General features: G+C 41.5%; 2 protein-coding genes across 2 annotated transcripts in view; one reads left to right on the top strand and one right to left on the bottom strand.

The window, feature by feature from the left end:
* Positions 1–11,602: 11,602 nt before the first annotated feature.
* On the top strand, positions 11,603–12,319 carry SOD3 (superoxide dismutase 3; the record flags this gene model as incomplete). The annotated part of the gene is made up of 1 exon (XM_079534250.1): positions 11,603–12,319. One exon carries the CDS (start codon positions 11,603–11,605, stop codon positions 12,317–12,319), a length of 717 nt encoding a protein of 238 aa, XP_079390376.1.
* A 4,459-nt stretch (positions 12,320–16,778) lies between these two features.
* CCDC149 (coiled-coil domain containing 149) overlaps positions 16,779–27,790 on the bottom strand; it is a gene marked incomplete at both ends in the record, with an annotated part of 48,417 nt that continues 37,405 nt past the window's right edge. The window contains 4 exons of the mRNA XM_079534879.1: positions 16,779–17,371; positions 21,398–21,505; positions 25,209–25,241; positions 26,590–26,666. Coding sequence (XP_079391005.1) covers positions 16,779–17,371; positions 21,398–21,505; positions 25,209–25,241; positions 26,590–26,666 — 811 coding nt within the window. The remainder of the gene's footprint in view (positions 17,372–21,397; positions 21,506–25,208; positions 25,242–26,589; positions 26,667–27,790) is intronic.

Genomic DNA, 27,790 nt, shown 5'->3' with positions numbered 1-27,790 from the left:
ATCCTGGCAGCTGGTTCAGTGGGCACAGGATGGGGTGAGCCCAGATCCTCAGGGCTCTGGGGCTGCTGCTTTCCACAGCAAGGGGGATGCTGCAGAGATGCAGCTCATCCTGGGACTGCCACGTGGCCCTGCAGCCTCTAAGGGGGGACAAGCTCTGCCATTGGGAAGCATGTGCTTTGGTCCCCAGGTCTACATTCTGTCCAAAGATCCCCTTTCCCAATAACAGAAATAAAAGCATAGAATCGTTTGAGTTGGAAGAGATCCTTAAAAGTCATCTAGTCCAACTGCCCTGCAGTGATCAGGGACACCTACAGCTTGATCAGGTGCTCAGAGACCCACCCAGCCTGACCTTGAGTGTCTGCAGAGATGCAGCATCCACCACAGCTCTGGGCAACCTGTACCAGCGCCATCAGTGATGAAAGCTGCTAGCTGGATGTGGTTTGACACAGCCCACATCACAATTTCAGGATGTGTAACTGTCCAGAAAATCAAAGCAGACCTTTCCTGTATATGATGGAGTGGTGTTGATCAGGTAGCTGTCTTCAGACGTGAAGCAGTTAACACAAAATGTTCATAATTAGACTTCATATTAGCTCTCAATTAAGGTGAGCGGGGGAATGTTCACACCTCTCTCAGTGCTATTATTTCAGCCTTACTGGCTGGCAGGCTCAACAAGACAGCAATGTATCCTTGTCATGGGGACCAGCTGTCCCTGCTTAGGTGAAACAGTCCCTTTTTTGTCATTCTGTCCCATTAAAATAATTCATCAACTCCAATGCATTTTAGTAGGGGCTAATGGTGCGACCCTTTTTTCCCTTCAAATGTCCCTACTAATTACTTCTACATATTGCTGTCTTTGTTATATGGTAAAATATTTTGCAAGTTCTCTTTTTTTCTCAAAAGAAAAAAAATTCAATAAACAACAACCTGTTTCCAATACAAACCTTTTTGGGAGGTGATAAGTCACTACTGGATTATTTTGTCTTTTCAAACACATTGCAGTTAATTGCTTTTTGGGCAAATATCTGTCAACACCCTCTGCTGGACAGAATCCAAATGCTCCAATTGTAAATCACAGACTGTGGTGTGGGCAGCTGGCCTCCATTTTGTGGGACTGCAGGTAAAGAAGCAAATAGGAAGAGTGGAAATCAGTAACTTTAAAAACTGTTGAATACTGGGGAAGGGGGAAAGGGTAAAGTTGGAAGGGGCCTACAAAGTTCAAGTCCATCCATCTGACCACTTCTGAGCTAAGCAAAAGTTAAAGCATGTTATTGAGGGCATTATCCAAATGCCTCTTGAAGGCTGGCAGGCATGGGGTATTGACTCTCTCTCTAGGAAACCTGTTCCAGCGTTTGGTCACGCTCATGACAAATTTGTCTTAATGCCCAGTCTGAACCTCACCTGCTGCAGCTTTGTGCCATTCCCACATATTCTAAATATATATCTTAAGCTATAGACTCAAGCCATATAGGAAAGTGATATAGGTAATTTGTGGAAGGTTACACAACGCAAGAAAAATCAGACTGCATGAAAGATCAGACCATCTTCAGACCATGTAACTTGTTTTTAGAAGTCAGCAAGCTACATTTGAAAGGACAACTTCATTTCTGCACCCATCTAAGGGAGGTCCTCAGCAAAGAGAAATCTCTCCTGGTTGCTTTAAAGACCACCTACGCTGCTTTTGAGGCTCACTTATGCAGTGGCTACCACTGCAGGGCAGAAACGGTCGAGTTTGCCTTGACTTCAGAGCAAGGCACGAGCAGAATCCTATATGCAGCCAAGGCTGATGCTGAGGATGGCAGCTGCTAGGGGCTCTGCCCACAGAGGTGGCTCGGTTCTGAACAGACGGTGAAGTTACTGATGCTGAGAAGAATGAAAGGAAGGTGAACAAAATCAATATTAAGATGTGTCATGGTAAGATATTTCCCCTCATATCTCCTCTCCTCTCTTGAAAAATGCCTTTCTCAAACACAAGGATCTGAAAGATATGACTGGTGGGGCATTTCCACAAGGTCAGGAATTCCAGGATGACACACACCAAAACAAAGAAGCAGAGCTGACTTCCATAGACCAGCCAGCATTAATCTCTGTTGGATGAGCATCTCAGCTTTCTGTGGCATTCCCATTGATAACTGATACAAGAGGAACAAACATCAAGAGGCAAAAGACTTAATAGGAATGAATCTGCTTTGACTGAATACCCAGGTTTCCCTCAAACCATCCTTTCTCATAAGGTACCACCTTCCTGCCTCTAGCAGAGGGGATGTTGAACGAGAGCTGTGGCTGGGTTTCCAGCTGGTTTCCTCACATCCCATATGTTTCTCAGCAAGAGGGAAGAGTGGGCTCATTATTCAGACAATTGAAAGACGCCGTGATTCATCAGTCAGTTCCTCATGGAAGGCTTCATCATCTCTGCTGTAAGGGGTTTCAGCTCAAGCAATCTTATACTCATTTCAAGGGGCTTCTTCTCTCGTTCTTTCTTTATTTCCTTTAAATTCAAATGAGTGAGTTCAATCAGCTTGATGACAGTACGATAATAGATTCACACCTATGAGAGTATTCAGAAATTTACCTTTCATATGACCTTGTGCCATGCCATTAAGAGAGACTAACACTGAGAAAATTTGGTGTGAAACTATGCAAATAAGTCATGCTCAGTGAACAAGAACCTGGTTTTAGCCTAGATAAAAGTTCACCAAAGCTCACATCAAGTTAAGGCTCTATCAAGTACAATAGCTGAAATATCTAAAGTATCCCAAGTGATACAAAATCATTAGGATTATTCAAAAGAATCTGAAATTTGGGGCGGACTTCCTCACATGAATCACACGTGTATAAACTGGTAAGAAACATTGCCCGGCATCATTACTTGCAGTTTGTCTCCCAGCCATTTCCTCTCAGAAATTACGTGTGAAATTAGGTGCGAATATGCTTATCATGTTGTATGAGCACAGACGCGTGCAAATATGCATTATGTGGACATGTTCTTCCTTACCACAGTATGTGCTAATAATGAGGATGATGTATTTTTCTATTCTTTACAATCTCAGGATTCCAAAAGACCTTCCAAGACCAACGCTGATCCCAGGAATGCTAACCTAGTCCCACTAAAGAAAGAGAACATTCTCCACTGTTCCTACGTATAAAAAAACAAACCAACAACAACAAAACAGGACAGCTAGTTTGCCTTTAGCTTGACGATATTTAACTCATATAGCATCGGCTATTCTAATCTTGGTTTTTGTTTGTTTGTTTGTTTGTTTAAACAGGGAAAGTATTACTACCAGAGACTGAAGATTTTCTGTTTTTAGTGAAATGCCACGGAGCCTTTACCTTCCACCTGGACAGCCACCAAACTGAAAGGACCTTGGGTTTAATGTCTTATCTCAAGGATATTATAATGGGTTGGCCTCATTATTCACAGCAGAAAAGGCCTTTGTCATGGTCAGATGGCTTTAATGTGTTTCGTATGCTACATAAATTCAAACTTGATGGCTCATTTATTTGTTGGATTGCAGCGTTATTCAACCTAAATGAAGCCTTGGTATTTACTAATAATTTGGGCTCTGGCTCTTGTTTATTTAAGCAAGTAGTGCCCACTGTCTCTTCTGTTGTCTGTATTAAGTTGGGGCTCTACTGATTCAAGGAATATTATAGAGGGGGACAAAAAACACAGAGAAAATAGCTTTTCATTTGTGGACAATTATTTTTCCAAGCCTTGAAAGATCAGTATTCCAATATTGCAATTTCTGACATCAATTTTCTCAGGGTCAGAAACAAATTCTCAGGCTTCAACTAAGCCCCAAAATACCCCCGTGAGGAAGTGAGTCATTATTATCGTCACTTTGAAGGAGGGCTAACTGAATGTGGTAGGGTGTTAGGTGGCTTATTCCACGCCAAATAAAATTAAAGACACACTGGCTAAGATGCACCCAGAATCCGAATTGGCCTTTTAATGTCAGGTCCATTTCCTGTTGTGATGTGACAACATTGTTTGATGAAACTACAGGTAGCAATTATCTAACTAAACAAACAATCCAAAATGAAAATTTTCAGAACACAGATTCTCTTCTATTATCTGAAAAATAAGAATATATTGTTGTAATAAGGAATCTGTACTACGCACTTACGTTTGCTGTACATCCTCTATTCTATCTTATATAACGTCTTCTAATGTGATGTCTTTTAAATCTGTCTGTTTGTTTTGTTTTTGTTTTTGTTTTTTTAACTGAAATTCTGGATGAACTCCTCAAAAGCTGATTTTAAAATCCACACCCATAAGGATACTGTGGGAGCAACCTAAAAATTAGTTATTCATTAGATCAAAACAAGAATCTATCCTATATCTAGACAGAACTGAGTAAATATCCATAGCCACAGCAAAAGATACTCATCCTGCCTGCAGAAACATACAATGGGATTTTTAATAAACTAAATAACTGCAAGAACCCAAATTAGTGAACAGAGTGGGACAGGGTCTTGTATGACTATCCCACCTATAAGTGAAAATACATAGACATTCATACAAATACCAAACATTCATTTATGCCACTAATTACACCTTAAAACTGATGGACATCATTTATTTTTCTCCTTTTCCTTGTTGATACAAAAAGGGAATAACTTGAACACTTATAAAAATCACTGTTCTGGCACTGAGCACTGGTACGTTGGGCCAGTTCTCCCAGTCCAGTTTCTGCTACCAAGCAGCTGTTGCTCGCTGTTGCTCCAGCCAGTTAATAATTTTCCACTCTACCAAATAACTTTTTGAGTGATTTATTAAGCTATTAGGGGTCTGCTCGGACAAATCAAATGGACTTTATTATCACAGCAGTGGTAATTCAGCCCTGTAGCAGAAGGGAAGGTGCACATGGAAATACAACACAAGGTCCTTATTCAATGCTTTCCTCTTTCCTCTTGGAATTGCAAACTGCATTAGCTGCGACTTAACAATCTGTTTTCTCTTCCTTTCCAGGATAGGCCTGTGTGAGCATCCAGCTTTGCAGGTGTACTGGGCCTGGCTGGAATGGAGTTGCTTCTCTCCATAGCAGCCCATATGGTGCTGTGTTTTGGGTCTGTGTCCAGAACTGTGCTGGTAACACAGCAGTTGGGCTGTTGCTGAGCAATGCTATCATACAGTGATAAGATTTTTGGCTTCCCTAACTTGGGCCAGCCCCTCCCTCACTCCCAAAGCGCACAGCACATTGACTTCAGGAGTATCAGTTGCATGGTCATTATAACTTCATGCTTTATGAGAAGAACTTTTTTTTTTATAGCCTAGCACCATGTAAGGACATGCAAGTTATAGCAAGCTACAAGAAGTGTTAGATATTTTCAGTATATTTAAAACTTATGTTGAAGCAGATACCTCATGCACAGCCCAGCTCCATACACCATGAGCACAAAGCATGGCTGGGGCCTGGCTAAGGGGCAGCTCTGTAGCTGTTTGGGATCAGATGTTCTTTAACCAGTACGGCAGAACTTCCTGCAGAGTTGTTCAGGCTCACCCCTGTTAACAAAGTTTGGTAATCCTCTAATAAAAAACATCTAATCTGTCTCCAGCTTCTGTAACACACTTCATAACCTTATAATCCTCAGTTTTAATAACATCTGCAGGCTCTGAGAATAAAGCCCTGCTAGCGACACAACAGATGACAGCTCATGGGAGGGAACCCTGGAAGCTGGAGATGGAAAGTAAAACAAAGGAGAAAAAGGACAGCTTTGGAGAAAATTGATCTTTACCTTTGCTTTTCTTTCTTGTCCCCGTTACAGAAGTTTCTAATGCAGCTGAAAAATTGCTTTTTTTTCCAGCAAGGCCACAGTGAAATATACACCATGTTTTCATTCATTTATTACAAGTATCCTAACACCAAGAAGAACAATCCAAGGATTTCTCTGTCTGCTCTGGAAAACAGCTGGTTACCCAATTTAATCAGGGCTGAAGGCCTCCACATTCATAAAGCAGCCCAGCAGGAGCCTCCTTTTGTACAAATGGGACCATCTTCCTGGGGGAGGGCTGCACCAGTGTTCCTCATTACAGCTAATGGAATGCTATCAAAGCTCCATGCCCCATGAGCTGAAAACCTTCCTGTAAGCAGGTGGCAATCTCAGTCTTGCTTATTAACGCATGCACGGGAGCTGGTAAATGTATTCCCATCATGTGCTTTGCCTCATACCCATTCTCTGTTTTTCTAGACCCAGCTTTGGAGATACTGGGGTTGTTTGTACTGCTGGGCTGGAATAGGCGGGACTGCCCTGGGCTGAAATCAGAGCCAGCAGAACAACTCTGAATCTCTACAGAGATCCCCAAATCCCACAGCATTTGGGAAACTCCGGGTTTGGCATCTGGGATCCTCCACTCAGTTCAGAGAATGGAAAACAAAAAAAGAAAATATAGATAAAACCAACCCTGAGTGCATCTTCAGGTGGAGGTGACCGTTCTGGTGCACTCCACCTCAGGATGACCCTGGCTTTAAATATTTGCCAGGTTGGGGAGCTATTTGTCCAGAGAATAATTCAGGTGCAAATATTTACCTTAGATAGAAACTTCCAAGGGGAGTTGGACTAGAGGATCTTTAAAGGTCTCTCCCAACTCTAAGGATTCTGATTCTGTGACTCAGAGTCAGTAAAGATTTATGTTAAAATCCTTCAGGTTGGACACTGAAAACTTAGAGTGGTTTTCTTTGGCCTTCCTTAAAATTAAACCCACACTGTGGTCCAAGAAAACAGTCTTAATGACTTACACTGAAATGTCAGAATGATTTTAAGCAAGGTAAGAAAACTGTTGTGCTGCTAATCCCTGACCGGCTGATCTCAACAAACATGCTCCATGGGAGAACTGAGATATGTGCCCAGGCTTAGGAAAGCTGCATGGAACCGAGAGATGCTAAGGTCAGGTGGGGGACCTGGAACCTCAGAACTTTCAGAACAAAAATAAGATTTAGGACCTCGTGTTTTCACCGAGACAACAAAAGTGGATATAATTAACGTGCACTGTTAAACTCCGTTAGTCTCCCAGGGCCTCAGCTATGCTTACAAGATCAACACACTGGAATAAGTTTAGCTAAAAAGGTGGGGAGCCACTTGACCACAAAGTCATTTACTCTACAGAAAAATGCATACTTTTGTTTCCTGTTAGCGTGACAGCAACTGATACAGTGTTGTTACCACAAACTGCCCCCAAAACACTGAAGTGTTCAGGCCCTGCTCTACTCACTGTGATTGACAAAGGAGAAGGGTAACTGAGCAGCAACCCATGCCTTATTTTTGACCTTTCCTTTAACCGAAAGATACCACAAGGTCTGTAGTGAAACACCTGGTTGAAGGAAGCCCATCCTGCCACACAGCACAACCAGCCAGGGTCCATCTCCACAAGGTGCTCCTACTCTCCTTTATGTAAAGTGGAAGCTCTGGCACCTGTGGGAGTGAGGGTCTATAAAGCTGGTGGAGGCTCATTTGTGGTGTGGGGTTGTGCTTTGTTGGCAGTTATAATGAAGGTGGTGAGGAACACGAGCAAGCTGGAAGGCCTTTGCTCACAAGTTACGGGCCCAAGCTTATGGGAAGTAAGGAGACTAGAGGTGTGAACCTTTGGAACTGTGCTCAGTCCCAGTTAGTGTGAGTTAACCTCATCTTTCCTTCTGCAGCTGATGTCACCTTAAAATGCAGCGTGACAGTTGGGCTGGTCTGGCAGAAGAGAGGCAGCAACGCGGGTTTGGGAATGCAAAAGTATAAGTTTGGAGTGCCCAGCACTTCCAGCAGCACTTGGTATGGGGAAGCACGTAACGATTCTGCAGGAGGGGAATAACAGTAGTTTGTTGTGATATCACAAATATGTTGTGATAGGGACAGAAAATTATCTTGGTTCCTGTGAGCTCTGAAGATCCAGGGGGGGCATAGCAGGGAAGGTGCAGTCAAGGAGTCACAGGAACAGGAAAGCCATTAAGAGACAAACTCTTGGCATTCACCTGACAGCTGGGAAGGGGATTATACAAGAGATAGCTGGGACTTTCCGTTTTTTCTCTATAAGAGAACAACAATCTCTGCACGCAGAGAAGATGTAGATGTAAATCTTAACTTCAAAAACTGTCCCACGTGTAACTCTTGTGTGCAAGCTTGCGGGAAAGGCCTCTGCTCTGAGGCACAGGGGTGATGGGAGCTCTGCTCCTGGGAAGCCGTGTGCTCCCAGCAGGAGGACGGCCCGCCCTGTGTGCATGAGCCTGTCTGTGGTTTGGTTGCATCCAGCCCTTCTGTTTGTGGCTTGGATGACAGAACAAGAAAGGGAACTGATTAAATTCACAGCTGATACCATGCTGGAAGGGCTGTAAATGCACTGTAGGGAAGGATTAGAATTCAAAATGTTCATGACGAGCTGGAGAAACAGTAAGGGGTAGGGGAAACGAAATAAAAAGGAGATAACTCAGGACAAAGGTAAAATCCCATACTTGGCAAGAACAGCAACTGAAGTGATAAAAATGGGAGTGATTGCACAGGCAGCAGTTCTGCAGGAAAGGAGTGGGCAAAGAGCACATCACAATACAGACAGTAGCAGAGCCCACGCAGCTCCAGAGCAGTGCGAGTGTCCAGAGTGCTGTGCTATGTGTGCTTTGATGGAGGATCTCAACATCTTCCCAGAAGTGCTGGTGCTCAAACGGGAGCACAGTCTGTGCACGGGACTTCCTCACAGCAGCAAAACCCTCTCCAGGTTAATGCTATGCAGCAGAACCGATCAATGTCTAATGGAACAGGGAGTTAACGCAAACACTAATAATAACCTAAATGATCTAATAGTTGGGTTTTGCCTCTGCTTTTTAAATTACATATTTATATTTTACATCCACGTGTGGAGATGAAATTCTGTTAAATAAGGCTGACAGAACCAGGAGTTTCTGAGCACAGCTTTTTCAGGATGCTTCCTCACAGCCCCTCTCTCATAACACGGCTTCCTCTCAAACTATTAAAGAGGAAGCATTTCCATGATTTTTCAAACTGGTGGTTGCAGGCTTGTTTGACAGTTGCATGATTCTTCTATTTTTTGTGAGAAACTAGTCCCCATAGTGAACAGTTTTGTTTCCCTTTTGTGTATTTATTTAACTTAATTTTTTATGAGTAATGCCCTGAAAAGCACGTAGCTCTTTCACAAGGAGATTATAAATGGATGCTTATCTCAGGCACCAAACATCCCTTTAGAAAGAACCACCAGCTCAAGAAATGGGAATAAACAGGAAGAGAGCCTCAGCCAGCACCAGGCTGCACTGTGCCAGAACAAGGTTTTTCCCCGCCACCTCCTCTGGAAGATGTAAGGCTGCCTTGGCTGGCTGTCACTTTTACGGAGCATCGCCCTGCCATAAACTCACTGAGAGCAGAGCTGGTGCTGGGAAAACAAGCAGGGCTGCTGCTCCGAGCAGTGGTGTGCTGCAGCAGTGCCACCCCCAGAGCAGCCAGCCCCGAAGGGCACAGCAGGGACGGAGATCCTGGTGCACACTAGCAGCTGGTGTTTCTCTGGCCAGAAGCTGTTGGTTGGTTGGGACAATGAGGACACTATTTGTCGCCTCTTTTCAAGCAGGAAACTAAAACATGAAGGTGGGTACCAGTGGGCTTTAAGGACACACCTGCTTAGTGCTCAGCTACTGCCATCCTGCAGACCCAGAGTGAACATCAAACCACCCTGGCAATTGCATTTCTTGTATAGAGTGCATCTTTCTGGCAGCAGCCCACAGCCTCTCTTTCCTCTTGGTTCCGTGCATTTCTGCCCAGCCCTTCCTGTGCAGAGCATCAGAAAAGCCCTGCAGAGTGCAGCCAGGGCCCCTCAGGCTTTAAGGACAGAACCCCAGCTGGTGCACAACAGCACAAACACTGCTGAACTCAGCATTACTGCCGGTAAGCAGCTACAATTCTGACCCCAGTTCCTATTTTAAAATGCCTTCTGTATGGACCTCTCCAGTGCAGAGGCTGCCAGGAATGGACTCAGGGCTGGGTGTGTGCTGTGCACTTTGAGGGAAAGACATCAGCTGTCCTGTTCCACAGATTAGGATCTGCAGACCAGGCCTGAGCAGCACATTCAGTACCACAGTGTCCCAAGCAGAACTGAACCTGGTGTTTCCCTGCTGATGATCCCATCAGATGTTCCTTTAGTGATACTCTCCCTCACACATGAAGACTCACAAACAGCTAAGTATCCTGGATCTGACCTAGTGCACAGCACCCATAGGATCAATGCACATTTTTACCATTCCAGCAGCAGACAGCCACACTCCTCTCCCACATAGCAGAAGACGTGAACTGGCAAAAGATTTTTCTTCACCTTTTTCTTTACCCTTTTCTTACGCTGAGAACCATTCTGCATTTTTCCCAGCAGCTTCCCCCTCTATCTCTATCTCCTCTCCTGTTGGCTGAGCCCTCGTTTTGGGCACAGCCCATGAGGCACAGGGCAGAGTTATGCCCTGGAGCCCAGCTAGTTTCTCAGCTGGGGGATGGTGAAATGCAGCACGATGTGTGCCAGCTGGCTTCTGGGAAATGGCCCCGCTGGGCCCCCACTGACGTCTGCTGCCTCACCACTGCTTGGGAAACAGGGAGAAAACAGCTTCAGTGGGGCAGGGAACCAGGCAGACTGCAGCCCGTTGGCTTCAGAGATATGCCTCAACGTCTGACAGGCTGAGTCCTGCCTTCCTGGCTTTAGACCCACTGAAACTTTGCTGTACATCCGCATGCTGGGCACTTTATGTTGCTAGAGGACCCGACTCAGTTTTGCCTAATGAAGAAATGGAAACACAAACCACTCGTGACGACCAGTGCTACCAAAGCTCCCAGCCCTGCCCCGATGCTGCTCGCTGTACAGAAGGGCGCTCAGTTACACACTCCCATGGACACTGAAGGGAAAGTTGCTTTAACACTCGGTAACTTTTTTTCCTTGTGTTTTGGCCAGTTTCCTCCCCAGGCTCAGAGAGCAAGGACAAGCAGCTTAGTCTGCCCAAGACAAACTCCTGGTTCCCTCTGTCCCTCCCACAGCACAGCCGGTGACCCCTCCCTGTGCGCTGTTACCCAACTCACAAACAACGCTCCCGCTCACATCGGCCTCGCGCAGCTCCGGTTGTGTCCGATCCCACCTCGCCACAAGGGAGTGGAGACGCAGGGCTGCTGCCGAGCAGTGCTGCAGGCAGGTAACCGCTCTTCGGTTGTTGCTTTTTGTTTGTCATGCTGAACTCCTAGCCAGCATGGCAGTAGGTGGACCAAAACGAGCCTCCTGGCAAGCGGTACTGCTGGACTTCGTAATAGGAGAAAAGCCTCTGTACAAACTCAAAAACAGATTAAGCAATGCTTCCTATTACTTGGTTTCTGCAGGGAAAGAGAGGCAATTTTTAAAGTTAATATCTCGTGTAAAATATAGAATAACTGCTATTTTTTTAAGGCATGGCTGTCTATGTGTCTAAGTGTGTGTGCTTTTTGATTTGGTCTCCATTCAACGTGTTGGCTAGATGTAGAAAGTAGCAGCCCGCATGGACGTGCTCAGCTGCTCCACTCTGTCCCAGCATGCTGCCCCCAGGCTGCAAAAAGCCCCTGACCCTTTCTGGCTCCTTGCAGGTTTTGCAGGCTCTCAGTTGCCAGGATGCTTCTGCTTCTTTCTCTGGTCACTGGACTGGCCCTGTCTGCCTCTGGTGTCATGACAGAAACAGGAGCCGATCCAAGCTGCGCATCACTTCATGATGTACAGAGAAAAGTGAATGACCTCTGGCAGAGCTTGCTCTATCCTGTGATGGCTGATAATGAGACTGATGGGCTGACCTACGCCACCTGTGAAATGAAGCCCAGCTCCAAAATAGATGTTGACAAGCCACAAGTGACTGGACAAGTCTTATTCAGACAGCATTACTCACAAGGAAGATTAGAAGCCATTTTTCACTTGGATGGGTTTCCGCTAGATAACAACCAGTCTGGCAGAGCTATACACATCCACGAGCTCGGAGATCTCAGCAACGGCTGCGACTCCACAGGAGGACACTACAACCCCTTCAGAGTCAACCACCCCCGCCACCCGGGGGACTTCGGCAACTTTTCTCCTAAAGATGGCAAAATCAGAAAATACAAATCCAATCTCTTCGCCACAATGTTTGGTCCGTACTCCATCCTGGGCAGATCCGTTGTGATCCACGAGCAGGAAGATGACATGGGTAAGGGCAATAACAAGGCCAGTCTGGAAAATGGAAATGCTGGCAAACGTCTGGCGTGCTGCGTGATTGGGATCTGCAACAAGAACTTGTGGGAGGAGAAACAGTTTGAGGCTACAGACAAGAAGAAGAGATGGCTCCGAACCAGGCTCAGCTGAGGACCTGCAGTCGAGCTGCCACCCAAGCATCAAGTACCTTAGGATGCACCGTTGGCCGCTTAGATGGCAAAGGGATTCCTATTTCCATTCTCTTGCTTCTCTGAGAAATGTATATCACTTTGTAGAGCCACCTTTCTGTAAGCTGATCAATAAATACAGCATCAACTCAACACTGTGATATATTTTCTTGAAGATAGAAGGTTCCCTTTTATGCAGTTTGGGAGTTGAATGCATGTAAGTAAGAGTGCTAAGATGAATGGCCAATAAAGAGGCTGCGCATCACAAGGGGCCATAAGTTAGATACAAAAGAAAAAAATAGATATGAGTAAGGGGAGAAATTGCCTCTGATTAGATGCTGTCCCTTATTTAGCTGCAAACCTGAGGGTAAAAAGATCTCTGCTTTCAACAGCTTTGGATGTTAAGCTGTAAGACTTTGGTAATGGACATTTCGATGTTAAGCTTTGGGTCCATGATGTTATCCTACTTGGATTTCCAAGTTTTACTCTCAAACATATCTAAGCTTCTTAAATGGACTGTTTACACACAACTATAGTTGAGTCACAGTATTTACAGCAGAAAGCAGACTTAAATATTCCAGCTTTCCATAACCCCCCAGCAAAAACTCCTGAGAGCCTCCAGTTTGTGACTAGAGGCAATGCAACCCCATAATGGGTTGCATTCAAGCTTTAATACTGCTTAGATGATGACAATAAAAATGATGATAAAATAAGAACAGCAGAAATTAGTACTATTACTTTCAAAACCAAAAAAATACCGAGTGCATATCTTCACACAAAAAACTGGGAAGTTAATCAGCCAAATGGGACTGGGAGAAGTCACAGTGCAAACATGTAAGTCAGATAATGTTCAACAAACTTAGCAGTCTCACTCAATAAAGCTTTACTTTTCTCATTTTTACAGCTGAAAATACTACAATACTAATTCATGACTATCGTTCATCTGATACTGAGAGGAGGAAATATGCAGGTAGAACAAACGTATCAGGAAATGTATGCTTTTATTCAAGATGACAAAATATATTAATAGGGTTGAACTATGTTGCACAGTTAATCCAGGCAGCGACAAAAGAAGGGTTTGCAAATAAATTATACCATGTCATTTAAGAAGTAAAACTACAAAACAGGGGCTGGTAAACAAAACCCTATCTTTTAGAAACGTAGCCGACTTTCAACTTCATCTCAGTTAAGATTTCAAAATACATTCCTGAGCTCATATGGATTAAAGAAATTCTGCTGTCTTTATTATACAAATTACTGTACGCTAAAAATAGTCTCACTTAGAAAAGAGGCAACGTTCTAAATGATGCCTCTTAGCCTGGCGTTTTCACAGAATTATTTTACAAATTTCACTGAGTGTTCTTTTTCAAATAACCACAACAGTTCTTTCAGATGAAATCCTTCTCATAGATAATGCATGAATTTGCTCACAGGTGAGGCAATGTGCTTCAAATCAATTTATGGAATGCATCCTCTCCAGCTCCTTGCTACAACGCTCCCCTTCGCAATTTACTTCCCCAGAGCTCAACAGCAAAAGGTTTTACACCTAGATGTGATTTCTCCGTTTCTGAAGTCCTAGAAAGAGGGAACAAGTCTAAAAGAGACTCAACAAAATAGTGCTGATTCTACAACAAAACAGGAATGGATTTAAAACAAAACAAAACTAACAAAACCAAACAAAAAAAAAAACCCCACATAATTCTAACAGCACAAGAGCATCACTTGAAACAATACCTAAGACAGTTACTGACAAAACTAGTCAATGTGAGATCACAGAGAGGAGTCCTGCTCTTACAGCTGCCCCAGTATTGAAGCCTTGTGCTCCTGGGAGCAGGCTAAAAGCACAGTCAGAGTACCCATTCACAGGGTAGGATGGGCAGAATGAATGGGAGCAGCATTGCAGCAGTGAGATGCACTCTAAATGTGCTCTCCAGAATCCAGAGCTCTCTGCAGTTTAACGACTGAGGGCTAATGAAGTGAGGATCGTTACCAAGATGACCTAATTGCAGGGCTGTACACCAGTTTTCTTCTCTCAGGAAAACCACACTAAAAGAATCAATGAATGAGACGCTGAAAAGCTGCTGCTGGTCCACAGCTACTTCCACCTGCTCTGATTTCTGCACTAAGCCTTTCATCAATTAATAGCATTAACTGGCTGTGAGGGACAAGGAGCAAACGTCAGCTCACACAGCTGTGGGTCAGAAAAGATAGAAGACAAGGAAACAAAGGCCAAAACCAACCCTGAAAATTTCAGAGCTCAGCTATGTGAAATCCTGCCCTTTTTACTGGCTTGCATCAGTTCTGACTGCATTGATATTTAGCTCTGCATAGGATTACTCTGTGAAAGATGGAAAAGAATGCATCTCAAATAAAGTGATACCCAATGTAACATTCAAGCATTAAAGGAAAAAAATCTGCCACATTCTCCTGGAGATCTCAGTTTCTGCAGCTATTTCTCTTCTGACTTGTCAGTACTGCCATATAAATGAGTCAATAGCGCAGTCAGTTCCAATTAATGGGAACAGCAAAACAATCTTTCAAATGCTTAAACTCTTCTTGGTTTTCAGGTGATGAGGAACTTAAATTGTCATCAGGATAATGAAAGAAAAACTTTTTACTGCTTCATGTTCCTAACGCACTTAAATATACAGCTGTTTTTTCCCTAAGGGCTGCTGCTTAGCATCAGCAAAATGCTGCAATGTCAAATTACCTTTAAAGAGAAAGGAAACCTATTTGAGGAGCACTGTGACTATGGCTTTATTGCCTGCACAGACAAAGAAAGGGTTACCCGGCTGCACCTGGTAGGAAAAGCACAGGACAACAGCGACAAGCCACATTTTTTTACCTTCTCTCTATCATTCCTTATATTTGTATGTAATCATTTACATACAGCCCTTCTTCTGCTGAATACAAATTGCTCATGGACTCTGCCACCTTGATTATAGCAGCACCTGCTAGCTCAGTTTCCATATACAGAAGAGTTTGTCAGTATTGCTAATATAAACTCTGTTTATTCAGTAGCTGACAAGTGGGCTGTAAAAATTTGCAGCTGGCAGTTATTTGTCAAAGGAGAACTCAATCTGGGAGGGATTTTCCTTTTTATTAGTAGTATTTTATTAAATTTGGTTTAATTCTCTCTGATTGGTTTCAAGTTCTAGGAGTGAGAAATGAACATTTACAGACAATTAGGTCCCAAGCCAGCAGAAAAATTGCCTTGACGGCTGCTGGCCCATAGAAGCTCCACAGCTGCAGAGACTGTTCCTTATGCTACAAGCAGGAGAGGAAGGACGTGCCTCCCCTTCTCCAACAGCTGCTAACTTCACCGTTAAGTATTCCCTTGTTGCTGCCCTCCTTGGAGCAGAGTGGCACAGCTCCAGCATCAGGAGTGTGCTGGGGAATGACACAGCAGCCTCCCTCTCCCAAGTTATTACAGGAATGTTTTCTTATGACTGAATATCAACACAGATAGAAGCTAGACAGCAACAACACAAATAAACCTACTACTACACCAAAAACTGGTGAAGTGAGGAGGAAACAAACATTTGAAAAATGTTTGTGTTTTCTAAAACATTAGAAAACAAACAAACACAGATTTGGAGAGGAGGGCATGTAAGAAAGAGGCTAAAATCTACCACCCGCTTCTCCAAGGGTGTTCCAGCTCCTGAGGGCTGAGGGATGCAATTCTGGAAACATAGAACGTGAAGGAGGAGGACAAGGCATCACTGGTTCTTTTCTTGCTGCTCCCTTAGCTTTGGAACAGTACTGCTGTTTCTCACTGAAAGACTTCCTTCCTTCAGAGCATCATTAATTCACATTCTTAGTATCTGGTGAAATAACTCCGTATGTTTTCATGAGATGAGCTGGGAAAGGGAGGGCAAAAATTTGTACAATTGAGAAGATAGAAAGGTTTGAAATGAGATAATGATGTACACACAGGGATGGTTTTCAGAAAGGATTCTGCTTCCTTATAAAGCAAGGGTAATTTTATTCTAAGTATGCACTTGCAAAGGGAAACAGAATGCAGTCTAAAAAAAAGCAAAAGCCAGCAACCTTAAGATACTTCTCAATTTATCACTCCAAATTCTCCATCCTTGGAAGACACTTCTAAGCATTAAGATATGGTCCAGCACTAAGACCATACACCTCACGTGTACGTGATACATCATTATCACTGGTCTCTGTGCTACACTGTTGTAAATTATATCAATCATTACACAGAATCAGAATGATTATACCTCATTAGCTTCAAGTTCTTCCCCTCAGACAACTTACATTTTTGGTATACTGCAGTCAAAACTAACAGAATACTGTTATCAGACCAATATTAACAGACTGATGTAAAAAATCAGCTCTTCGACAGACTTTCACTGTTCATAGTCACAGTAGCATACGCACTTGCAAGAGGATTACAGTGAGAAGCTTGAGGGCTTGGATTTCATACCTCAAGCCAAGCTGTTATCCAAATATTCACAGTTTTCAGAAGGATCAGATGGTTCCTTGTTTGCAGTTTCAGGGAGCTCCTCAAAGCTGATATTTGTGTGCGCAGTTGTAGCACTGAGACTCCCATGCCTTTCGGGGTCCTCACTGGGCATCACATCCACAGTGCTGCCATTCTGACTCTCTCCTTCATGTGTAATTTCACAGTCACTCTCTGAGGCTTCATCACTGCCTTTCAGGCCCTCAGTTTCAGCTGTCTGCTCATTTTCTGAGGCTGAGGGGTCTGCAGGGTCAGACAGGACCAGGCTGAGTGATGGGAAGCCTTTCTCAGATGAACCATTAAACTCTGCTCTAACCACAGTCTTCTGCTCTTCAGATGAATTTTCTGTTCTTTTCCCTTCCAGTTCTGTAACTGCCTGTTTTGTCAGTTTAATTATTTGACTTCCAAGCTTGTTTATTTCCTCTTCCTCAGAATGTAACTGGGGTAATGAAGGATAAAAGTGTTTATTTTGGTTTCTGTTATTCAAGTTTCTTTCCTCTGAAGCCATGGAATCACGTGCAATAGCATTAGTTTCTTCATGCTCCCTCTTCTGTTCTACTGAAAGAGAAACAGAACAGCAACGTGTCATGTATCTACATATCTGACCCAGAGACCATTCTAATAGCATCAGAGCACAGAGATGTTTACCTCAGTGAGGAATTTCCAGTAAATCTCTATCTTGTCCCAGATCCATTTCTTAGATTAGAATCAATCAGCACAAGCATCTGGCTGGATCAGGAGCTGTCTTCCCCTAACACTGACAACTTCCAAAGTTGATACCATACTGCAGAACAGCACAGGCAAACCTTTTTACAGGAATATCAACTCTTAATCCAGATGCTCAGCTGCAGAATATTTTTGGCACAGTCTAACATGAATCCCCAAACCAGAACCACTTTAGGGGTTAACACAAACTTCATTTCTCTTTTTGCAAGCTCTCATCCACTAAAAAGTTCTGTTATTGATCCCACATTTCTCCTAACATAAAAGATTATTCTAATTTGAGTGACATCATAAAACAAAGCAGCAGTAGGAGAATATGAAATATACAGAAAGCCAAACACTGAATAACGTGTCAGAATAGAGAAAACAGCAATGAGCAAACAAACAGCTTTGAAAAGGAGAAAGAATTTGTCCTCGCCTCTGCTAAGTACAAAAAGCCTCGTTGAAAATAAGCTTGTGAAGTCAAGTAAGAAAAATTAGGAAATGCCAGAAGTATGGCAGCACTGACAGCTTCACATGACTCTTGCAGTGCATATGCATTACCTTTCAGTATATGAGCATTTACTCTGTTTCTCCCACAGGAATCCCACCTTGCTCAATGTAAGAGCGGCTGCAGGGAGGGATATGAGCTACACAATAAAGAAACCCACTGTCTCTATCAGACCTGCCTCATTTATAATTTGGAGTGAGAGAGACAAGGTTGGCAGGAAGGGGACATTCTAACTACCATTAAGGAAGATGGGATTTAGGCCTGTGGAAAAGGCAGGGATAAATTAAATTTCAAAAGATGATCACCCACTGGATCTAATCCTCATTATCTGAGCGCTCAGCTGGAAACAAGGAGCTTGACTTGCAGCACTGCTGTGCTCACTTTATACATATGAACACACACACTCAAAGTGCTTGAACAACAGTCAAAACTTAGCTACCCAAGTTGGCACTCAAAATTAGCAGGGTGCTACGTTACTCTCTGTGCACCTCAGTTTCTTCTGACACCATTCTGCCACTCTGCTGCAATTTTGTGAAGACAACTTGTTCCAAAGCACTACAACACCAGAGAAAAATTCATAGCAAAACAGCGCTTTTGTCTTCAGAGAATGCTTGAGATGGTGCACAGCCAATGCAACAGAAATAAAGTGTGCAGCAAGGACAACAGAAAGGAAACTGATCACTAGCAGTTCCAGCATTCAAGTACAACATATCATACAACACTGGATATTGGGCAGACTGGATTAAGAGAGACTTTGTGTCAAAAGACAGACTTTAATTCACACGCTTGTACTGCGTCGTCAGGCATTTTCTCGCAGGAACTGCACAGCACATCCTACAGACTTCTACCACTCATCCTAACTACAATGATGATAACAAGTACAGACTACAGCAAGGCTTGATGAGATCAGGGAAAGCAGACAGATTAGATTAAAAAAGGATGAAAAAACCCTCTGATTATCTATAGATATAGCTAAAGTAACATCAGACATATATTCTTCATCAGAGATTTCTGCTATATGTTAACTTCAAGGCTGAAAAGGTTTCCTGGGACAAACACACACCAAATAGCAATGGTAGTGTTTAAAGAAGCACAGTGTGCTGACAGGACATCAGGCCTAGTATTTAACGATATGCAAGAATTGCACTTCCATCACACGTATCTGTTGTCACTTAACTGATGGTTCAGCTGATAGTAAAATAAGAGTGTTTTTTGTTTTTATTTCTGAAATACTTCTAAATTAAAGGCCCTGCTTGTTTGGTAAGCAAAGGCTGATGAACACCCCATTCCTCCTCACTTCGGAAACACACTGTAGGGATTAAGAACTGCAATACACACCAAACTCCTAAAACTTAACAGCAGGCAGTTATCCTCTGTGCAAACACAACTGAAATGTTGTCCTCGTTTATTTAATCTGTCAGAGAGGTGGGTTTTAAGTTTGAATTCCCACTATCAGGTATACTGTGCTGCATGCAAATTAAAAACAAGCTGTACGTGCAGGCAGAGCAGTAATTTCTTAATCCACTGCAGTTTAAACACAGGATTTTTCTGTGATTCTATTATAATTATGAAATGAGGAGGGGTAAAGAGGATGACCAACTGGAAGCTAGTTCTTCTGATGATTGTCATAGTCCTAATCCTTGGCTATGTTCTCTCCACGGCTGTTTTCATATTCTCTTCCTTTGTCTAGAGTTTTGCTCCTACCTGATATCCTGTTGTTCCCCCACTCCCTTCATATACTCTGAACGTTTCTCATCCTCCTTTTAGCGTTTATCACCACATCTTACTTTCACTGTAAGAATTTGCATTCCTCTCTCCTGTGTTCTGAGCTAGATGGAGGTTCCTCCTCATGGAGAATTTGTCTTTTTCAACTCCTATCTATTGTAGCCTTCCCATCACTTCAAAGCCTTCCATTCTGCCCTGCTCCAAGTTTTGTTCCCTTCAAGCTTACATCATCTAGAAGGAACAGCATGTGTAGTGTTACCTATGCTGGTAGCACAAAGAAAACTCAACAGAATCGCTGTTCTTTTTTTGTTGTTTTTAGCAGACAAGAATGATTTAGAATGGGGTGGGAACTCAAACCTTACTTCTCACAAGTAGAAACCTTTTCCCCAGCTTGCAATTTCCTTGTCTATTAATTGTAGGTATACAAATTCTTGAATGTTTACTTAAAACACAACAACACAGTCATCAAAACTAAACATGAAAAAGTTATGTGGTTGATATAAAAGCTGCAGTAGAAAACACAGCATGGTAAGCTTCAGCCTAGAGGTAAAGCTTGGCGGGGTAACAAAGCAACAGAAACAGGGTTTGATGAGCACTGACAGGCAGCTTTAATCAAAGCTGTAATACTAACTTTACCTAGGACAAATACATAAAGGAAATAACATACCACCACCAAGTAAATACTTTCAGTAACTGCAGATTTAATTAAAAAAAAAATCAATGATTAAGCTGGCAAAAAAATGAATACTTACGAGCTGTTATTACCGGCTGGAGATCTATTTGCTATGGTTTCACTTTATTTTTAGCAAAAATATCAGCTGATCAAGATTATAAAAACGATCAGTCTGACTGTCAGGTTTTACCAGATGATAATATGGATAATAAAGTCAAAATTAGGCCACATTCTATTTAGTTTCAGGACTAACGAATAAATTGTTTATGATGCTTCATGGTTTGCTGAGCAAGATCTGGGCATACCAAAATATTATGCTGTTAAAGAGCTTACCCAAATGCTGAAAGGCAAGTGTAATAATCCATCTCCCATCTATTATGAAAAACTCAGGAAAAAGTTGAGGTTATCGGAAAAGCACTATCTTTTTGCTACTGTCACATAAAGCTTGAATTTGGAGAGATGTAAAAGCTTGCTATTGGGGAAGGTTTTGAACAAAACACATGCAAGACTATAAAAAAGCAGTCAATTTCTCCAGGAAAACGAGGGGGATATTTCAATTTAACAGGCGCAATCAGGAAGCCTTTCATCTAGATATCAGCTATAATGCAGCAGAGTGCTACGCCAGTTCCACAGACTGCTTTCCTACTGTGCATTTTAACAGAGGAAAAAAGAGCAGGAGGCTAACATAGATGGCACAAATAACTTCTCACAGTATCAAGTTATCTGGCGTGAAAATTCTTTGAAGTGTATGACCTGATGTCTAGCACTGTGCAATCTCTTCAACAGTCATTTTCCAGAGGTTCCTTTGCTGTATGTACTGGGACCAGCTATCCCTTTCCCTTGTGGATGATTTACTCAACCTCCATCGGCACCAAAACTTCGCCTTCTGCTATCCCAGCATGAAAATTTATTTTTACTTGGAAAGGAATGCGTGCCCAGCTTTCATTGAGTTCCTTATGCTCCAGGTGCTCACCTTGTACTTCAGCTTGCTGTGGCTTATCAGTAAATGCTAACAAGGGTGACCTAGACCGCTGTATAACAGGCAAGGATGCGTCACTGAACGTTATAGTATCCTTTCCACCTGAAACAAGGAATGTGTTAAAACCATTAATTCACCAATTACGTTCACTGTTCACTAATTATACGCAAACATATCCTACCATTTAACTTTTTTTTTCTGCAGTGTTATGAAAAAAAGCACAGAACAGAAGAAGCATCTCAAATGATCCTTCTACAGTACTGAAAAAAGTACTCCATCCTGGAGCTGGAATATGCAAGTTAAACACTGAAAAAGGCTTTTTATTTTTTTTAAAACTTTTAATACCGAGTAGAGGACAACCTTTGAAAGAAGAGCGGGTGCTGCGTACAGCTAATTGCATTAGCCATATAATTCAGAATATTACAAATCAAACCATACCAAAAATACTGGAAAAATTAATTTTGGGTAAGGCTAGATACCAAAACATGGATCATTTGCATGCTATTACCAGGAGTGTTCAGCACTAACTCTTCACTTTCTTACCACTTCATGGAGATACAATTACTGCCTGATGTCACATATATAATTTTACACTAGAGGCTAACACATATTGTCCTACAACATTTCCTTAAAACAAATAGGTAAATAAATAAAAATTAAAGATTAGCTTAACTAAGAGACAGGACAGAACAGAGGGAGCATACATTGCTGGGGAACAGGAGGGATTTTAATCTGAAAATTTCCCAATTATTTCTGAACATTTTTGTTTCAAGCCAAATGCAAGAGGGCAATTTTCCAGCTCTTTTGCAGAGAAAATTGTGCAAGAAACTCTTCAGCTAAGGACTCTGCTGTATATGCCTAGTCTTTACATATTTTAGCAACACAGAAAGCAACACCTGCAGACCCTTTAGGAAGTCCTCCACTATTCAGGATACTCGTGTCTGTAATGACTGACACTACCTTAAACCTAGAGGGGAGATGGCAGGAAATTTGCAAGATCAGCTAAGCATGGTGCTTGAGTGGCCTCCAGAACAACTGTCAACTGATAACTGATGGCTGGGAAGGTGGCAAGCTACTGCTCTATTTATCTCCATAACAATGGACATTTATGTAACAACCACTTCTCTCCTCTAAATCTGTTTGTACATTTCACCTTAAGGCAACATCCTAAATCTAATCACCCATCCAAGACAAAGTCTTTCAAAAGAGCACCAGGTCAGGAGATACCCTGAATAAATCCTTCACTAAGAAAGTTCTGGAACCTCCCAAGAATGAGTGAAAGTCAAGCTGTTCTCACAGAGTCAAACTGGGCTGCTCCATCTCTAACAGCTTTTGAAAGCACTGCCTGTTACTACCTTGATACTGAAGGTATTAATGACTTTTTAATATCCTTATAATGTTGGGGTATATACTGCAGTGATACGAATGTAATTAATGGTTTAAAAACAATGACCTTGTCAAGCTTTGATCCCACTATCAAGTATGCATCAGAATTCTGCCTTCACTATAGCAAGTAATAAAAAAAAAAACTAACAAAGTAGAGCCCTTGCATCTAAGCGTAAGGCAAAATTAATTAAAAGGAAAAAAAAAGCCAAAAGAAATCTGATGGCAACTTTAAAGCGCAGAAATAAACCCTAGGAAAATGCACTTCAAAGTAACACTGAAGAAATTCTGTGTACGTAGTCAAAAGCCAGATGAGCCGAAAATGTCCAACAGAGGTGGTCAAACTCTAACAGATTATGAATAAAGAATTTTGGGAGATGCATTGTTAACTGTTAAGTGGAAAGCAGAGAGGTTTTTTTTGGTAGTAGCTGTCAGATTTAAATAGCAAAGCCTGAGATAGAAGATTGCAACACAAGCTTCAGAAAATAAATGACTTCCAGCCAAAATTTACACAGGAAACACATTCACTTTCACATTTTTCTCTGAAAAGCAACCCAGTTACAGAAAATAGAGCCAAGCTCGGTATCCACACAGCTCAGCAACAAATGTGGCCCGAACAGTCCAATGCATATTATTTATTAACAGTGACTTTCATCCATTCATGAAGGAGGGACATGGCTGTTGCTGTAGCATATTTTGCGAATCATTATCTGAAGTTGGGTTGCACACGAGGACCTTCAATTAGCTGCCATGTAAGCTCAATTTTATAACCCATACTGCTTTGTGCAGAGCTCCCCTATTTAAAGGATTTTAAAAGGACTCTGGTGAAAAATATAGAGATCTCAAAATAAGGGGACAATTAAGTTATCAAAAGGAATAAATTAATTTGCTTTCTTCTTCAGGAGCAGCACGCATCTCTACAAGATTCTCAGGCTTTAGGATCCACTCATAACCTCTGCTCCATGTAAACTGCCCTACACCACAGCAGCTGCTGAGCCCATTAATTTGACCTCGTCACTGCTTCACGCTGATTACTGCAGAGGAAGAGGCAGCACAGAAACTTTCCTGTCATCCCAGACAGAAAAAGGCTGAGTCACAGCTGAATCTTTTCTTAGTCTTCTCTTTAGTGTATATCTGGAATTTTTGCGAACTGATACATTTATAAACATAGAGAATTACTGATCTGGGTACCTAGTGACATCTTTTTGTAAGAGTAATAAGCTGTGTTTCCTCTGCATTAATGCTGAACATACCAAACATATTATGCATGCATATTTGAACCAGCCGTGATGGATGTAAGACAAGGCAAAGAATTAAACGCTTCTGCAAACATCACTTTCTCTACTTATTTCTCAAAACAAGTGGTCTCATAAAATGAAAATCAGAGATATATCTATGCCCAAGATTACTTTCTATTTAGCAGTGAATCTCACAATAGATTCATTTAATTACAGCCCATTTTTCCAGACAGGGGAGCTGAGAAGTTTGTGATAGGCAGAACTTTTACAGAAACTGAACCTACACAAACCATTTCACCATTTCAAAAATGAAATACACATTTCCTCTTGACTTAGCTTTGCTGTTGTTCATTCAGGCATTTCATAAAAACAGGACGACAAATACGTCACCTAACAAAAATAATTAGAGGCAGTCAAGCTCTTTCTTACTAATATAGTTTATTAACACAATTTGGAAGATATTAATACCATGGTATCACTGGATGTTATAAATGTTACACGGACAGTGATGCCTAAGTAGGAACATTAACTTCAAATTAAAACTCTGCAATTCGTAATGTGTGTTCCTTTCAGTGGTAGACTAAACATCAGCTTTTATCTGCATATTTTTCCAGTTTCAGACAAGAAGTTCAACTCACAGCCAATTAAAGCTTTTTCCTCTTTGAATTTGAGACTGCCTAGATAACTTCCATGAGACATCCTCCATGTTCAGTCCTTTGCCCAACCTAGTGTTCAGCTGCAGAGCCTACTATGAGACTTCCTACACTATGTGTTTCATACTGCCTTTTCATGGAGCAGTAGCTTTCCACACTCTGAAAAGAAAAGTGTTTACAAGGCTCTCTGTGACCACCTCGGAACTACAGTGCACCTGGAAACAAAGCCACACTCTTAATTTAAAAGTGAGGCAGCAAATCAACAAACCAAACTTGGTGCTCAACAGAACACACAGTCCAGTGTAAAATTCCAAGATGATCTATTCTTACTATTTCCCTCATTTCAAACAAATTGCTTTGTAGAGCAGCCTCTATTTCTGTTGTGGTCATCTTAATTCACTTGACTAAACATCTTAATCTGACAGATAGAAAAATGTTTAGATAACATTTCTATTTATTTACATGCAGAGATAATATTTAATGTACTGCTAAAATAAGTTACTAAAAATATACATGTCAAGCAGAACCTACTCCCAAATCCCACTGAGACATTGTAGCTCAGGCCTTCAGGCAGCAAAAGAAAGGAAGGAAAGAAACAGTTGTTAATGTATAAATATTAAATTGATGTCTTACCTCCACAGATAAACGATGGAGCCATTTGTTCCCACTATTCCTTTTTGTTGTTGTTTTTGGGTTGTTTTTTTTTTTTTGTTGTTTAATACATTTTATAAAGATTAGAAACACTGCTTTTGTTAGTGTACTAATTTCATGGTTCTGTTTCTGACAAAATCCCTACAGTACATTAATTTGGTAGGTTTGTGATACATTATTTTTACTAGTGTACAGAACTACATTAGCAGGGTCTTGACAAACATTACATCTGCCCCCCTTGGACAAAGGCATTCAGCGCTCCATGCATCTTAGGTAACTACCTGAGGAGTAAGCCAGGGGAAGAAATTTGGGACCTCCAGTTCTGGAAAGCACCAACAAGAGAGAGAGCCAGTTCCAGAAAAGTGATTCAGAATGCCTACTATATTAGGCCAGAAAGCTGAACCACACTAGTTTTTCACCACATCTCTTCTGCTTTGTCAAATGTTTCCTTCTAGATGGAATGTTTCGGTACATAAGTTTATGGAATGTTTAGGTACATAAATAAGTTTAAGTCTAACCCATGCTAGTTCCCACCCCAAGATAGGAAGCTGTAAACAATGCCTAATGGTGCAAACACCAACAATGGAACAATATAATTTACAGTGGTTAAGAAAGATACAATTAAGTGTAATGGGGAGAAGAGAAGCAAGAAGTAAATGTAAATTAAATATTGTTCATTTTCCTAAGAGAAAGGTCTATTAGGAAGCAGATTAATCTCCCATTACTTGTGTAATTCAAAACCAAGTACAATACATAAGATGCTACAGGGAATAATCCTGTTCTGGAGAGACAGACTACAAAATTTCAGATCATTTACATTTCCAGTTTCTCTGAGATTAACACTCTACAGAAAAATATTACAAAACACAGCAATAAAATTTGTGGAAGTAATAAGACGTACAAAGTCAATATATAAATCTGTTGAAAAACGTCATGGTTAATATCCTATGTGTATCATCTTATACAATGGTTTCAATAAAATAGTTCCAATTTTTTTTTTAACCTGCATGCTATGGAGAAAATTTTGTTATTTCCAGTATTTAATTTATTTGTAGTATCCATATTTGAAAGAAGGCTTAAAGAGCCTTGAGAGTTTTGGCTTCAACTTAACATTTATTAAAGGCCTCAAATTTTGCAAGTGTGCTGAACAGCACATTCACAAAATAGCTGTCATTAAAATACTATAACCAAGCTTTTCTTAAATGCAAATATGCCCTTGAAAATTAAATAACACAAGCTGATCTCCTGAATTTTTACTGACCTGGAAGACTCCACAAGCCAGCAATTTCCAAGGTTCTTAATTTCTTTTCTAGTTCCGCCACTCGATTACCTAGAATTCTTTGAAAAAAGAAAAAAAAGAAAACAAGAAGTCAGGGACATTCAGTTGAAATGAAATTCCCTGTTATATTAAGGTAACCAGAGCCTAATTGTTTGTGTGACTGCAATTGAATTTTGTACTTGTTACTTAATTAGTGCAGTAAACCCGTTAACAATTTTACTGATTTTTACTAATGGCATTGGACAGCCTCCCTCAGAGTTCAGAGAGAGCAAAATATAGTTGTCTAATTTATATCATGATTAAAAATTAAATCAAACAAAAAAGAACAAGAAAGATTAAAAAAATAATCTTGGATGAACTGGACATTCAATCTTTGCATAACGCTAATGACTAAGAATAGCAACTCCCAGCATTTCTATTTTCTCGCTTGCAACTATTTCTTCCTGGCTACTTTCACTTTCTCAGCAGCTAAAATCAGAAGATAACAGCTATGCAATCCAAATGTGCAAAACTCAAGACAACATCTGGATTGATTCAGCAATCCCAAGCACAGCTTTGCCTACTCTTACTTACAAGGGTTTGTCTGTCAGTGAGATTGCTTAATACAGCAAAGAACAGCCTTTTTAGGTGCCGAACTGTTGCCTTATTTACTAAAAAGCTTCAAGCTCTTTAGTGCTTTTACCACTCAGCCGCTCAATTTTCACTGTGTTTCTTGGGTCATCTCTTCTTTTACATCTGATTCCTAAATAAATACTATTTGCAGTTAGCTCTCCTGCTGGATTTAACGTTTAGACTTAATTCCCTCCCAAGATCAAATGAGATTCGTATCTTGCAAAGCTCTTTTTTTTCTAATGAATTTTTGAAAATGTTTCTCTCACAGGCACAGCAAGTCTCCTAGAGTCAAAAGTCTCTAAATAAATCCCAAACAATACTCAGCAGAGTGAAAAAGCTAGACGAGACAGTAATTCTAAACATGACAGCAGAGATAATGGACAGCAAGCTTTACTCATCAAATTACAGCAACAGGATAAGTCAGTTAAATTTGAACTGAATGCTGAGAAGCAGTATACTGCAACACAGCAAGGCAACAATATCCTCCCAAGCTCACCAGAGCTGTGTAATACTGCACTACATGCTCTCCACCTAGGGCTTTATGCTGCAAACATTTGAGCATACTGGGAAT

Source organism: Tetrao urogallus (genome assembly GCF_951394365.1).
Source record: "Tetrao urogallus genome assembly, chromosome: 4".
In the NCBI taxonomy this organism is placed as follows: Eukaryota; Metazoa; Chordata; class Aves; order Galliformes; family Phasianidae; genus Tetrao; species Tetrao urogallus.
Note: the sequence above shows the minus strand (reverse complement) of the source record. Positions and strands in the feature narration are given on the sequence as shown.